The 15927-nt window shown below is 41.6% G+C and overlaps 1 protein-coding gene across 1 annotated transcript; it reads right to left on the bottom strand.

Annotated features, from left to right (window-relative positions):
- Positions 1-586: 586 nt before the first annotated feature.
- On the bottom strand, positions 587-14161 carry TMEM151B (transmembrane protein 151B; the record flags this gene model as incomplete). Its single annotated transcript, XM_083353367.1, has 2 exons — positions 587-2023; positions 14066-14161. The coding sequence occupies 2 exons, from the start codon at positions 14159-14161 to the stop codon at positions 587-589; spliced, it is 1533 nt and encodes a 510-aa protein (XP_083209493.1).
- Between the last annotated feature and the right edge of the window lie 1766 nt (positions 14162-15927).

Raw genomic sequence — 15927 nt, 5'->3', positions numbered from 1 at the left:
AGTACTGTGAACATTTTGAACTTTACCCATTAGTTGCTGATTCTGACATGGAAAACATCAGAACTTCTTAAGAACTCATGGTCCCCAGAGCTGAGGACAATGTAACAGTCGAAGCGTGGTCTAGAAAAAAGGAAGCTTTTCTTTCAGATGTTTTTGCCTGGAGAATCAGTGCAATTACTTGTCTTGCTTGAGAGGAAAAGCGACACTGTCATGGATTCTTCTGATGAAATACAACTCTAAAAAAGTGAGTCAGGGACTGATCCAGCGAGATACTGTTAAGGTGACCTGGGCAATGGAACAGGAAAAACCCTAGTATCTCCTCCTCACCCCACCCCCTTTATTTTTTTGCTTCTGGTTGTCAGTCTGTAATTCTGAGCCATGGATCTTATGATGGTGTCAATTGCTCCACATCAGATTGATTACATGGAGTCAAAAGCTGTAGTTGTTGTTTAAGGGAAGATGTGAGGGAGGAATACTTTCACACTCACAAAGATAGGCTGATACCAATATTTCTCTGCTAACCCATCTCCTGCCCAGCCATCCTATCTGTGTGTCAGGGCATTTCCCTTAAGTAGCTGTCACACTTTCAGAGTGAGGTCTCCACACAGGATCCATTCCGATGGAGGTGGCGGTGATCATGGTTGAGGCAGCCCTCGTTTCGATGCACAATAAGGACAGGGAAATAGAGAGCATCTTGGTAAGGAGGAGGTTCTTCCTCCTCCATGGTGACTTGGCTGGACAGGCGAGTTTGCTCAGTTGGACAGCTTTGCTCATTTAAGCTCTCACTCCGACTTTGCCAAAGGCAGCTGCGCCGTGAGCCATAGAGGCGGCCCAGAGAGAAGCGACTGCTGCTAAAGGGGATTCTGGGGCTGCCATTGCAGATACTGAGAGCACTACGGGAGAAGATGGAAGAGCTACTTATAGTCCTGTGGCATTGTTCACAGTTTTGCCTATAACTGCCATAATGGCAGGAGGAGTAAGTAGTGCAACCAGACAGGCCTACCAAATCCATAAGGACAGCCTCTGAGTAGCTAGGCACCAATTGCTGGTTGGAGCGGATATGCCACTCTAGTTCTGTACTGTCTACTGTGTTGACTCGAGGCATCCGTCGGCAGAAAGGACGCTCTTCGGCTGGGGTTACTGCCACATAGTCAAATCCAAAGAGTTTTTCTACATGGTAGTGGACATAAGAAGTGCGATATTCATTCAAGACTCTCAAGGGCCAGGACAGAGTCAGGAGAGCAGCCACCCAGAAAACATAGTGAGAAACGTACCAAGGTAAATTGTCTGGGTCTGAGAAAGCCACCATGTACTCTTTGAAGTCCACATTCTTAAGGTGCATGCCTTCCCTTGCCTCCATATAGTCATCTAGCCCCTCGTTCTCTGTGAAGAAGCGGGCCCTCTGAGTCAGGTAGGAGTTCTCAGATTCTACATTGGCAAAGCTGAAGCACTTGGTGAAGCGAAGCCGAGTGGCCGGGAAATTCTCCAAGTCAATGAGGTCTTTTGAAATGTCCTTCACCCCACAGTTAGAATAATCAAATTCTGCTTCTGCCACATGGGTGTTGACTCTCTCGTGGTACACCTGGGTGGTAGTATAAGCATCCCCATTGCGATAGCGGGTGACCTGACGTGTCCTTCTGACATAATGATAGCTGATGGCTTTCCACCAGATGCATGGTGTGGCCTGCTGCATCCTTTGGACACGTTCATGCACACTGTCCACATCCACTTTGTACTGGAGCTCATTGCGAGTATAACAGTGCCAACACTCCACCAGGTAGACCACATAAAGCATCACTAAGAAGGCCAAAGGAATATAGACATAGCCATTAGAGCAAGGGCTATCATGATACATCATGGACTTTCCCTTATAAGCACTATCAAATGTCAACCGGGTCACCTTTGTTACGTGGCACCAAGTCATTGCTCCCATGCAGCCATACATTAAGAAAGAGAGCAACAGGCACTTCCAGTGTGACTCTCGACAGAGTGACTTGCTGAGCGACTGCTTCACTGGCCGTTGCTGCTTTGCGTGATGAGGAGACATCGTAGATATCGTGGAATTGAGCAGGGAGAGAGCAGAGAGAAAACAGGAAAAAAATGATTACTATATAGCTAAAGAAAGGAAAACTGAGAAAACTGCATAATGGTCTTAATTAGCATTAGCATTAACTACAGAATGAGTCACAGATGGGCATTCTCAGCGTCAATGAGAGTGGTACTCGGGGATAAATCCTCTCAGCTTGTAGGCATGAGGAGCAGGAGAACTGAAGTTATATTATACATACCGTAATTGTCTCCCAGAACTCACATTCAAATTACTATAGCATCCTCAAATTACTACAGTAGAAGATTGTAACATTCCTCTCCCAAGCTCTGAAGAAATTAATGATTGGTGCATGTTGATTTGATCTGCCAGGTCTACCATTACCCTCTTTCAGCCTAAATGGAAAACTTTTGTGACTGGTTTATTAAAATATTGGATCTCACAGGAAGATGGGGAAAAATTGCCCCATTCTCCCTCTTTCCTAGCCCTACTTCTTCTTTTATGGATATTTTTCTACCAGTTTATGTCTAAAATATGAGTACACTCTGACAATCTGCAGTCATTTTTTTGCTGTAATTGTGAAACAATTGGACTTTTCTCTTGTCCAGCTATTTTCTGCCTTCAGGTTGAAAACTCCTGTTCAAGAGTAATCTCAGCTATTGGTATTTATGGAATCAAATATGTTTATGGAGCAAGCGTATTTAAAGTCTTCTGTCTTTCTACGTTTATGTATCCCAGGGGAATACAGGTAGTCCTCAACTTACAACAGTTCATTTAGTAACCATTCAAAGTTACAAAGGCACTGAAAAAAGTGGCCTATGACCATTTTTCACACTTATAACCTGCAGCATCCTCCATGATCATGTGATCAAATTCAGACACCTGGCTACCGACTCATATTTATGAAGGCTGCAGTATCCCGGGCTCATGTGATCCTCTTTTGCAACCTTCTGACAAGCAAAGTCAATGGGGAAGCCAGATTCACTTAACAACCAGGTTATTAATTTTACAACCTCAGTGGTTCACTTAAGAAAGGTGATGAGAAAAGTCGTAAAATGGGGTAAAACTCGCTTAACAAATTCCTCACTTAGCAACATAAATTTTGGGCTCAATTGTGGTCGTATGTTGAGGATTACCTGTATAAAGAAACAGTAAAGCCTCAATATGTCAACTAATAAGGGGAAAATGGCAGACTGCAATCCTTCATAATTTTCACCACTACTGCAAAGCTTAATTTCTTTTGGTAAACAGGCAAGAAATTGTACAGTTCTGTTTCACTGAGGACTGCATTCTTTACAGGAGTAACAGTAACTTGTCCAGGACCACTCTGTGGGCTGCATTTTTTCTTTCTGACATCTCTTTTCCACTTCTGGCACCTCATTTTCTCTCTCTTAGCCTGATACAGAAGTGAGTAATCCTGATCCAGGGAGCTGCATGCAATTTATAAACCTCTTTTTGCAGCTCTGGTGGTGCTACACAAATCTGGGGGTGAAACACCAAGTACTGAAATTGGATTTTGTGCAATGTAATAGTTTATATAAGTATACTTGGCTTCTTTAGCCTTACAATAGTAGACAAAACTTTAAAAACTCAGAAAATTACAACTGTGCCTCCTTATATGGTGTAAATAGTTACTGTACACATGGCTAGAAAACCTTGGCCACTCATGAAGTTTTGTTTGCTCTCCCGTTTGCAGAAAAAAAATGATTTTCTTTTGTCTGACACAATTATTTGGGCTTCCTGATTATAAACTGAATTTCTAATCCTAGTTTGCACCTAAGCAGTAGGTTCAGAGATGTGTGAATGTAATTTATTTCTGTTATTCCTATGTCTCATTTATAGGAATGTGGATGGCAAACACGATATAAGAAAGAGGATTTTGCAGTCTTTGTCCATAGACTCATAAACAAACATGTTTTAAACAAATAGACCTTCTACTGTAAATAACTCTTCTTTGTTAAAGGTAATAATCCCGCCCTATCTATCTAGGATTCAGCATATAATAGCAATGTAAAACAGTAAGTGGATTATAATAAATAAAATAACATTTGTGAGCATAGTCCCCTTCTAAGACTTTCAAAGTAATGCAGATTGCAAGATATCTTATGAGATCATTAATCCCACAAGGGAGACATGCTTTTTGTCATGTACACGATAGAGCCAGTTACCTCAGCTCCTCACTTTACTGAAGACCAAAATGGTTTGTCCTTTTAAAACAAAGGGGAGAACTGAGAAGATTGTACTCTGAGACTGGACATAGATGGGAACTTACTATCTTCCCAGTTTAGAAGTCTAGATAAAAGAAAGCAGAGGCTCTCCACTTCACGAGGATTCAACTTTTATAGAAAAAGGTGAATTTGTCTAGGCAGGAAATCAGCAAAAGGTTAATTGTTTTCTGTATGGTGTTAAATCTACTTTTATTTTTGTGCAAGCTAGAAAAATTGGAGTTTATATTGACCTTGAATCATAGCTCAAGCAAGTGCGAGAAGATATATAATTTTTTTAACAACCTCCTCGCAATCAGTAAAGTTAATTTGGAATGTTTTATCTCCTCTTTTTATAGATCAGAGCAGCAGCATCCTTTGGTCTGCACAGTATTTTCTTTTGAAATTCTTATTCTTAAATTCCTTTTCAGTTGCTGTTTCACATGGTCACTTATTTAAATGATCTCTCCCAATACTGAAAACTTTTTACTATGTAAGATTTTTAAAAATGTTTACATCAGGGTTTTTTTAAAAAATAATTCGATTTGGTTTATTACTTGGGAACTTAAGCTACCTCAAGGAGGCAGAAAAGCTGAATTCTCTAGTTATGTGCCTTTATATTACATATTATTATCTCATATTTGCATTTTTATTTGGATTTTTAACTCCTAATTATAAATATGGCAGCACAGATTGTGAGAGCCCCATCCCTCACACACACTAGGATCAGGGGTGGACGCTAAGTGAGGCAGTGGTGAAATGGGACAACTCGCCACAGTTAGCTCACCACAGGACAACTCACCGTGGGATAACTCGCCATGGGACAACTCGCTGTGAGACGATTCGACAATTCAACTTAATTATTTAAAATAATTTTTAAAATGTTTTAATTGTTGTCATTCACATTTCATTTTGTCCATTCTTTGGCATCCTATCTTTAATTATTCTATTCCACTATTTCTTCGATATTAGTGTAACTTTTGTCCCATGGCGAGTTGGCCTTGGCTCGCTGTCCCGCAACAAGTCGTCCTGCAGCGGGAAGTGGGAGCTAGGTGCGAAGTCTATTTGGGGAGAGGATGTCTGAAACCCCTAGTCCTCCACCCTACAGCCCCAACTGTCCACTATAAAGATATTTCTAGATAACATTTTCTATCTATTCCCCTCTTTTATTTCTAATATGGGGGTGGCAAATATTATATGAAAAACACACATTTAGGATTTTTCTCATACCCTACAGATTCTCATACAGATTCATACCCTAAAATCTTTCATTTAAACTTACGATCTTCTTGATTTATAATGACTCCCCTCCATATTTCACTGGCCATATTTATCTAGGATTAATATGCAGTATGAATGTACAATTAGGAAGATGCTTAAAAATAAGCATCATAACAGTCATACAAGTAGTGTATATGCATTGCTAAATTACAAGCCACTGTTTTTCTTTGTCTTGGATGGTGCTAGTTCTATTTTTGTATTTCTCACATTTTCTGAGTGTGATTATAGACATGGGAACATTGCTTTATAAATCTGCCACATTACCTCTCTGCAAAATGCAGCATCCTGGTCTAGTTATTAACAGCAAGATTTTTTAACAAGATTCCTCCACAAGCTATTTGCCTTCAATTCTTAAATGAAAAGGTTCAAAGCATAATTTATATGTTTGCTTTTACAGCCATCACTTCCCATCAAATGTGCAAAGTGTCACAAGACCTTTTAAACTGTAATCTTACAAACCAAGCACATATCACATTTAAATTTTTGTTCTGCTTCCTCCTTCCAATTGGTTTTCAAAATATACTGTCTAGCCTGCAACTGAAAGTCAGGTAGGCGCTTTGATGTGGACAGTACTAAGTTATATGAACCAAACCTGCAATTTAATATGTGAAAACTGATTTTTAAAGTGGTGGAGATGTAGTCTGAATTATTTTTCAAAAAGCTATTTTAATGCAAATATGTGTTTTTTCCCCTAACCTCCACTGCACATATTTATGCCTTTATCCACTGCCATGTCTCCTTCTTAAGGACAATGATTCAAGGAAGATGGGCATGTAAAAGAGGCCAAAGCCAACTTTCACAACTTTGAGACCCACCCCAGAAAACCTGACTCAAACACATCCATAAAATAATTAAGTCTACTGAACCAATGACACTGAAGGATTGAAAAATCAGAAGGCAGGAAAACATAGAAGTGCCAAATTTCAAGAAATAAAAGGCATTCCTGTGAATAAACAAAAAATATAAGTATATACGGTATGTTAATAAATAATCAATGATTAAATTCATTTTTTGGACATATTACATACAGTATGTACATAATAAACACTGCCAAACTCCTTCAATTATCTTCTCCTTAACTAGGTGTACCGTATTTCTGAAGAAACAAATATAGAACTATACGTGGTACAGTAACTAGAAATAAGAAACAGTAACTCAGGGAATATTCTCATTGGTCAACTTGGTGTAAAAAATTGGGTAAATAAACATATTATTATCAATTTACTGATGGAAAATATAACTTTTCACACTGATGAAAAGTTGAAATGTTTAATAGAAGGGTGACAAAGAATCTTAAGTCCCTTTACATCATTTCCTTCCAATATTTTATTAGGTAGGAAAGAGGAACAAGAGAGCAAAAATATGCCATGCAACCTTCTGGAATTGTTACCACTCCTTGATCAGCAATGATCATAGGAGGTAACTGTATTTTCCTCTGTGCAACCAAATAATAAGTTGTTTTTGTGTACTGTATGCTTTGTCCCCAAGAACTAATCAGAGTGTGAACAATTAACCAGTGGAACAACCTGCCTCCAGAAGCTGTGAATGCTCCAACACTGGAAGTTTTTAAGAAGAGACGGGACAGCCATTTGTCTGAAATGGTATAGGGTTTCCTGCCTGAGCAGGGGGTTGGACTGGATGACCTCCAAGGTCTCTTCCAACTTTACTATTATGATTATGATTATATGTATTGATAGTTTGTGTGTGTGTTTCTGCTTTCTATATTTGTGTCCACTGGAAAAAGAGGGAAATCTAGGTCATGTGACCAGGAAGGAGGGGGGGGCTTAGAATGGAGCAGTCTGCAGCATTACAAACTACTAACCAGCAACCTTTGCACTGAGATATTTTTTCCAGAATTTTCTTCCTTTTCTTGCTGGAAACAACCCATTTTCAACCTCAACTTTTCTTTTTCTGGCTTTCCCCATCAAACGTAATTAGGTCCCCTACTGTTTTGGAGAACTATCCTGCTGACAAACACATTCTCACCCTTTTTCACATACTTAATTTCTAATATTTTGTTAAGTTAGAAACATATTTCATTTGCAGTATTTGTTGGCACTCCAGTATAAAGTTCCTGCATTTTTTAAGATGTCAGGAAAAGGAGCTCTCTTAGAAAGTCTAGATAGTAGTAAGCAACTTCTTTCAAATAGTCCTGTTTTGCACACTCTAGGCTCAAATGGAGAAGTCAAAGAGAAAAAAAGTTCTGTCTAAATGTGATTAAGAACTAGAACAGTATCTATTGGAGTATCTATTGGAGTTCAGCAGTAATGAACAGTTGAGCAGTAAAGAACTGGGAGCTATGATTGTGCATTGTTGTGTATAATAAACATCAAACAATAACATCTGCCTCTCCTAAGTCCTTGGGAAAGATTCATTAGGTGGATAAAAATGCCAACCCAACTATGTGACTGTGTGTCCAACCATAATTCCAAAGAAAACCAAGCATACCAGAGTATTAGATTAAGAAATATCCTGACAAATAGCAATAGCTATAGCAATACAAAGACATACAAAGCCCTACATGGCATGGGTCCGGACTACCTACGGGAGCACCTTCTGCCAATGTCAGCACCCCACCGTCCTGTGCGCTCCCACAGAGAGGGCCTCCTCAGGGTGCCACCACTCAAGGAATGTCGGCTGGTGGCCCCCAGGGGGAGGGCATTCTCAGTGGGTGCGCCAGCCCTCTGGAACAGCTTGCCAACTGAAATCCGGATGGCCCCTGACCTCCGTACCTTCCGTCGCGACTTAAAAACTTTCCTGTTCCAGCAGTCCGGCCTGGCATGATAGCGTTAATTGGGGTCCCAGTTTGTTTTCATTAGTGTTTCTTATTATTTTTATTGTTCAATCTGTATACATTCCTTCCTCTGTACACCGCCCCGAGTCCCTCGGGAGAAGGGCGGTTTATAAAAACTAATAAATAAATAAATAAATAAATAAATAAATAAATAAATAAATAGCACTTAAACTTATATATTGCTTCATAGTGCTTTATAGCCCTCTCTAAGCAGTTTACAGAGTCAGCATATGGCCCCCAACAATCTGGGTCCTCATTTTACTGACCTCGGAAGGATGGAAGGCTGAGTCAACCTTGAGCCAGTGAGGATCGAACTGCCAAACGCCTGGCAGCCAGGAGTCAACAGAAGTAGCCTGCAGTACTGCATCCTAACCACTGCGCCACCAGGGCTCTTATGTAGAACTATAATGTAAGTTACTTCTTTACTATCACCTATTGGCAATTCAGACTTCTGCAATCCAGATAATCCAAATCCAAAATTTTGCAAAATCCAAATCCAAAATTTTGCAAAAGAGGACAAAAATCATTCATTTTGTATGAAAAAATTGTGATGGGAGTTTCCCGATACTCCCATGTAACACCTCTCCTCCGCGAGCTGCATTGGCTTCCGGTTGCCATCCGGGTGAGATTCAAGGTGCTGGTGATGACCTATAAAGCCCTAAATGGCACGGGTCCGGGTTATCTTAGGGAGCACCTGCTGCCAGCATCAATCTCCCATCGTCCTGTGCGCTCCCACAGGGAGGGCCTCCTTAGGGTGCCGCCGGTCAGTGAGTGCCGGCGGGTGATCCCCAGGGGGAGGGCGTTCTCTGTGGGCGCGCCTGCCCTGTGGAACGACCTGCCTGTGGAACTCCGGACCGCCCCCGACCTTCGTTCGTTTCGCCGGGACCTAAAAACCTGGTTGTTTGATTTATCTGGCCTGGACTGAGGGGTTTTAAATTTTTAAATTTAAAATTTAAAATTTAAATTTGGGCTATTGTTATTTAATCCTATCTTAATTTTAACGTTATCTTAACTTTTGTACTGTTTAACAGTTTTTAACTTTGCCCTGTAAACCGCCCTGAGTCCTTCGGGAATAGGGCGGTATAGAAAAGAAAGAAAGAAAGAAAGAAAGAAAGAAAGAAAGAAAGAAAGAAAGAAAGAAAGAAAGAAAGAAAGATTAACAACTATAGTGATTCATTCAACAATTGTGGTAAATGTCATAAAATGAGGCAAACTCACTTAACAAACATTTGACTTAGCAACAGAAATGTTGGGCTCAATTGTGGTCATACATCAAGGACTACCTGTACATTTGCTTGCTGAAACTACAAAAACATTTCGTTCCTTCCTTTCAGTGATAAAATTCCCAACAGAAAATAAATAATTGCTTCTTCTTTTCCTTCAATCAGCTCTAGAAAAATGTTACATTTTTCAGAAAACTTGTAAAGATTGGTCCCTCGTGTCAGAAGCTAAGGAAGTTGTATTACATAATCCATAGTCTCAAATTGTGTTAATTTACTGCAAAGTTATTATAGTGCTTCTAACTGCAGAAGAGACCAGTTACTAAGCATCTGCTGAGACAGTAACATATGCTTCTCTCAAAGATTGTCAGTTCTATTCATGGCATAATTTGCACTGGAGAAATTAAAAGTGCACCAAGAGAAAGACAATATTTGTGGATTCAATATGGACACAGCATGTGGAACTGCTTTTCTTAAGTGGCATTTGATATTATTCCCATTTTCTTATCTGTAAAAGTTTTAATGAAATGTTTATCGAGGCAACCATCAGGTGTTAAATCTCACTCAAAGACCCAAGAAAAGGGGTGGAAGAATAATGATTATCTGTTTATTAAACAGGAGAAAATCATACAAAAAATATTATAAAAGAATTAAAAAACATTGTTAAGGGAAATAAATAAACTCTATTACAGAATACATGCAAAAGTCCAATTTCATTGTTTGGCAAACTCCAGAGCAGGCATAGTATAAATAATACAGAGCCAAGTGGACTAAACACCTTAATTTGGTATAAAATGGTTTCCTAAATTCCAATTTTTAAATCATAACTCATTCCAATTTTCAGCTCTTGGTTTTACCTTGATAATATTTGAGCACTAGAAGGAATTTTGAAAAAAATAGCTTAATTTCTTATTAGCCTAAGGAAAGACTTACAAAAAAAAGCAAAATCGGTGTTATCACTATATGAAATTTGTTAACCAGTAGGTAAAAGATATAATGGACTAGCAATTTGAGTTTATTATTTTGATCTGGTGTGTGCAAATAATATGATTAAGATACACTACAGTAGTAATCCTTCTGCAGTATTTATCTGATTTAAGCAACAACATGGAGGTTCCTGAAAAAGTCAGTGTCATTTATAACAATTGGCAATACAAGGTATCTCCCTAGGCTGGCAAAGCGACAGGAACTTTTGTCAGGTTCGTTTTTCTACTTCCCAGTTTCCTGAAATTATTTTTCTCCTTAGTTTTTTTTTCTCACAAGAGACTACAAGCCCTAGTTATTATCTACATTGAATTAAGCAGGTTCTTCTGTAAAGTCTAATGAAAATGAGAACAGTTTTCTCTTGTGCAGTACAGAAACGATAGAAGTTACCGTAACAGTAACTCAACTTATTTATTATTCCTAGCCTTCTGTGTACAGTCATGAACTCAATCTAGCTTTAATTCCAACATTATTGTGGTTTCTACCCCCATGTTCCTCCAACTAGATGGGCCTTTGCTTGTTTGTGCAGAAGAGTTGCTGGCATGCCACAGACCGGTTGGGGACCCCTGGGCTAGAAGCCAGGAGACTGTGGATTGTAGTCCTGCCTTAGGCTCTCTCTCAACCATAGCAAGCAGGAAGCGCAAAACACTTCTGTTATCTTGCCAAGAAGCCTACAGGGAGTCATCCAGACAATTGCCAGGAATCAACACTTATTCAAAAGTACCCATCCCCAAATGGGAAATTTTCTCCTTGAAGATTTGATAGAGTCACACCATTTTGGTTAAAACCTAGCTTCAGCCCAGGGTAAACATTAATCTACTATTACAAAATGATCTCACAATTTAAAATTGGTTTTCATCTATTTACATTTTTTGGTCTGCATTGATTTTCACACACACACATACACACTTGAATATAAATAATTTTATGGTGGAGAGGAAGCAGTGTTCTTATCCGCAGGGTCATAACTTCTAAGCCAATCATATGCAAAACATACGGACACATAAATTAGTTAAATGGACTTAGTAATACCCAAGTCTACATGAAATCATACTATTAAAATGAAAGGTTGAAAAATAGTCAAACTGCAGTGGTTATTTCTCGTCTTAACTAATGCAATATTTTTCCTGTCCTTCCTTTCTCAGATTTTATCTTTTTTTTTCTTTCCATGCAATCATGTCCAATTGTTGGAGACTTAGAAAAATCCCTGCAGTTTTACTGGCAAGGTTTTTCAGAAGTAGTTGCCATTGTCTTCTTCCTAGGGCTGAGAAAAAGTGACTGGCCCAAGGTCATCCAACTGGACTTGTGCCTAAGGTGGGATTAGAACTTATGGTCTCCTGGTTTCTAGTCTGATGCCTTACATGCCAAACTCATTCACTTGCATTCACAGAATTCTCTTGTGCCATGAGATGATGCTTTCCAGTTAATCCCTCAAAAATTTTTATTCCTTTTCATTTTTAGAGTAAAGTCTGGATTGGATTAAAATTATTTCGTATTTTACATACTGTATCTCCATCTCCTTCCTTCCTTTGTAGTTTGTTTTTGTCACAAGAGTAGACAACTATTTAGAATTATCCATAAATGTATAAGGGGAAAACTAGTTAGAGCAGGGGTCCCCAACCCCTAGTCCATGGACTAGTACCGGGCCGCAGCATGCCAGCAACCAGACAGCACAAACAAGCAAAGTGGGATGCAGGCAAAGTGGGATGCAGGCAGCACACAAAATCATACACCCACTGGTCCACGGAAAAACCTCTCTCCACGGAACCAGTCCCTGGTGGCCAAAAGGTTGGGGACCTCTCAGTTAGAGCACTGTAACTAAGACGACAAGAGAGTCATAAGAATGTTTCAGAATGTTGGAAGTCAATGAGAGAATGTCACCTTTTTCTTTGCCCCCCCCCTAAAAGTGAGGTGACAGATCATCAGTAAACTACATAGCACTAACTAGCCCAATGTACAAGCGGGTGTACCTAAGTGTGTGCATAAACATACAAGAGATGCCACAACTAACTGTGCAATGGAGAAAAGCATGCCAAAGATAGCATCTGTATCAGCTTCTTTCCTATACTTCACTAAATGAAGGAATGTTGGAATTTATGTCATTTGGAGCTCATCCTTTGCAGTCAGATTCGGTGTCAGGTTTGCCAAAAAGCATCCACTGCATCTGCTATTTCCATCTGCAACCTATCTTGTTACAACCTTATCCTGATGCTCTGAAAGAAAGGAAAAGTTCACGGCAAAAAAAATAAGAAAGAGGCTTAATGCCAGAGCACAGGCTTTGCACGTAAAAGGTCCCAGATGCAACCCAATCGTCTCAGGAGATGTAATCAGAAAAGCCTTGTTGCCTTTATCCAAAACTAATGCATGGATCCATTGAAGGCAACCATCTCCTTTACTTCCTAGCTACCCATTTTTCTTCCTGGGTTTAGCTTATCATATTATTCATCATATAACAAATTATTCATCATATAACAAATGTTGTGGTTTCCATTTAGCATTTATGTTAACACTGAGCTTTAACTGAAAAAGTATCACATCTTGCTGAAAGATTGTTAGGAGTTTAGGCTCTGCAGTTAACGTTAACTGAAGTGAGTCGCCAATATTTGTGACAAATTCAGAGAGCAGCAAAATGGCTTAATTCTACATATAAATGTGAAACTACTGGTATAAACAACAGTGAAATACGTGAAGCCATTTTCCACTGTATGCTTCCGCTGCTTTGTTTTGTTGCCATGTAACTCACTATCCTTGGATGCTTCATTTGTCCTCAGGAAGAAAACATTACCTCACAGCCAATTTTAGATGTTTACTCCTTAACGAATTTCGGCCACCTTCTAGACAGAATATATAAAAATGGAACTGCACTGTTTTACCCCAAGTCAGCTGTGGCACCCTTCTCCCTTGGATGAATTTATCCAGCCTCATTAAATCCTATTACTAGGCTCAAGATTAATCCAATGAAAATATCCAATTTCCTCTCAGGGACGCATTGTAGATATGGAAACCTCCCTTTTGGCTCACAAATAAGATAACTTAATCGGTGAGGCCATTCTCAAAAGACACAAAAGGGGCAGGATACGACGGTCATCATTATTATTAGACCGGTTTACAGATGAAATGAATACTTCGGTCCGTAGGTAAAGAACCCCGGGGAAGGCAACTTACACAGAATTTGAGAGAAAGGCGAGAAGAATCATCACCTTGTTTTCTCCCGGGCGCTTTCTGGGTCTCCATGGGAGAACCGAGACGTCCTGCTGCGGTCGCAGGAACGTCCGCTGCAGAAGCAACGGACAGGGAAGCACGGAGGGCAGCCGTGCAAGCGGAAGATTGCGTACCTGTGTCCGCAAAACACCGGCCCAGTTCCCGCCGGGCTTGCAAAGCAACCCCTCTGTCGGAGCGGAGGGAAGCACAACGCCATGCAACGAGCGTGTCGTGCAAAACCGTCACATGCAAACGGTTAACGGCGGCGGCGTGTTTTGCTACCGACCGACCGGCCGCCCGGCGAGAGCAGCCGCCTCCGCTCTGTCCTCCTCACCTCCTCTCGGACTCCCTCCGCCTCCTCCTGAGGCACTGAGGTGCTGCTGCCTCTTTCACTGCTGCTGGCCGCGGCCGCCGAGGCTGGGGGGGACATGGCGCCGACTGGGGGGGCCTCTCGGATGGGCGACCAGCAGGCACGGCGGCGGCGCATTATCCCGCCACGGCGAGCCGACAAGCGCCACCCGAACGGCTGCGTCGGGGTCGGCAGCCCGGCGGAGACAACGCGGCAGCCTTCGGCGCCTCCATCAATCCGGGGCTCTCCGGCTGCGGAGAGGGCTGCCCGCACCACGAGGAAAAGCGACGCGGCGAGTCGACGCGACCCTCCCAACGGCAGCGCCTGCCCCGCGGACTCGGCGGCTTCGCGCCTGAGGGACTCTCGGCAGAGAGCCCAAGCGAAGCTCACGCAGCCCGCCGGCGTGCACGCACCGCACGGGGATGGCTAGGGGCGGGAAAAGGGGCGGGAAATGGAGAGGCGCTGGTGCGAAGCTCGGCAGCTGCCCAGGTGAAACATTGGGGGTCGCAAAGTGGGAAGGGAAGGCGGCGAGGAAGGGGCGCCTCGACGTCCTCGCGCCTCTCTTCCTCTTCTGTCCAGGCGCGAGTGACCTTGAGGCAGCGGAGCTCCAGTCAGTTTGCCGCTCTCGCTCCCTTTGTCTGTCCGCCTGTCTGGGCGGTAGACACGGAGCAGCCGCAGCCGGTTGTTCGCGCTCGCTTCTTCAGCTCCCTCCTCCGAGGCCCTCGCCGGGGAGTGGAAGGGGGGGAAAGAGTCCAGGGGACTCGGGGGACAGGCCTGAGTGGGCTCGATAGATCTTGCGCACCCCTCTTTTCTTCAGTTTCTCCTTCACGGCAGTCAAGTTTTTAAATAACGTGCGGCTCCGTTTGTAGAAGAGGGCAACCCGATTTCCTGCGCGCGCGCGCACACAGACGCGCGCGCGCGCGCGCGCAAATATTTCGGTAAGACTTTCTGAAGGAGTTTTATAGACAAAGCCCCATAACTAATGGATGGCCTGTCTTATAGAATTAGCTCACTTGCTAAATCAGCTCTCCAACTCGCTGCGGACAATTACAGTTCTTGTCAAAACGGATGAAAGGATGAGTCCCAAAGGCTCCATTAGTGGCCAAAATGAATAGCCACCCTGCCAGATGTATGTATAGCCACAGAAGCGGAATCTAGTTCTGAAAACAGTGAATCTCGGACATGAGAGATTGCGTGTCAAAGATGCACATGTGAAATGCCTGCAAAAGGTTCCTTTCAGCTGGAAATGGAAACCAAAAATTGTGTGGTGGTTTCTGCATAGTTTTGAATCTGTGTAGAAAAAAATTAGACATTTTTATTTTAAAAGTCAAGTGTGTAGCTTTTACAATTCCAGAAATAAGTTTGAAAGCTAAGAGCAGGCAAATGTTTTGGGAGGTGAAGTTGCATTTAGTGGTATGCAGCATGGCAGAAAAAGTAGAAAGTGCATACATAGATCACTAATAAAAGAAATGCATATTTAATTGCAACTCAACATATACTCAGCCAGATGCTTCTGAACCATAACAAAAGTATAGAAATCTTAGTGGCCAGGATAACACATTCCATCTCCCTCCCTCCTTCCTCCTCCTCCTCTTCCTCCTCCTCCTCCTCATCATCCAACGTTATTTATGAACCTTAATATATGATATGTAAGTTTATGTTGTATAATTGGTCTATTCCATTAAGGGTACTTTCATTTGTTCATTTAACCCTTGAAGCTATCCACAGTCATATACAATGAGGAAAGTGAAATTAAATTGTTTTTCTAAATGTTCATAAAGCTAGAACACATGCCTCCAGTATCAGTGGCAAGTAAAAGGCAACTTGCACAGGTTAGAACTGAAAGA

The sequence above is a fragment of the Vipera ursinii genome (genome assembly GCF_947247035.1).
Source record: "Vipera ursinii genome assembly, chromosome: 1".
Classification (NCBI taxonomy): domain Eukaryota; kingdom Metazoa; phylum Chordata; class Lepidosauria; order Squamata; family Viperidae; genus Vipera; species Vipera ursinii.
Note: the sequence above shows the minus strand (reverse complement) of the source record. Positions and strands in the feature narration are given on the sequence as shown.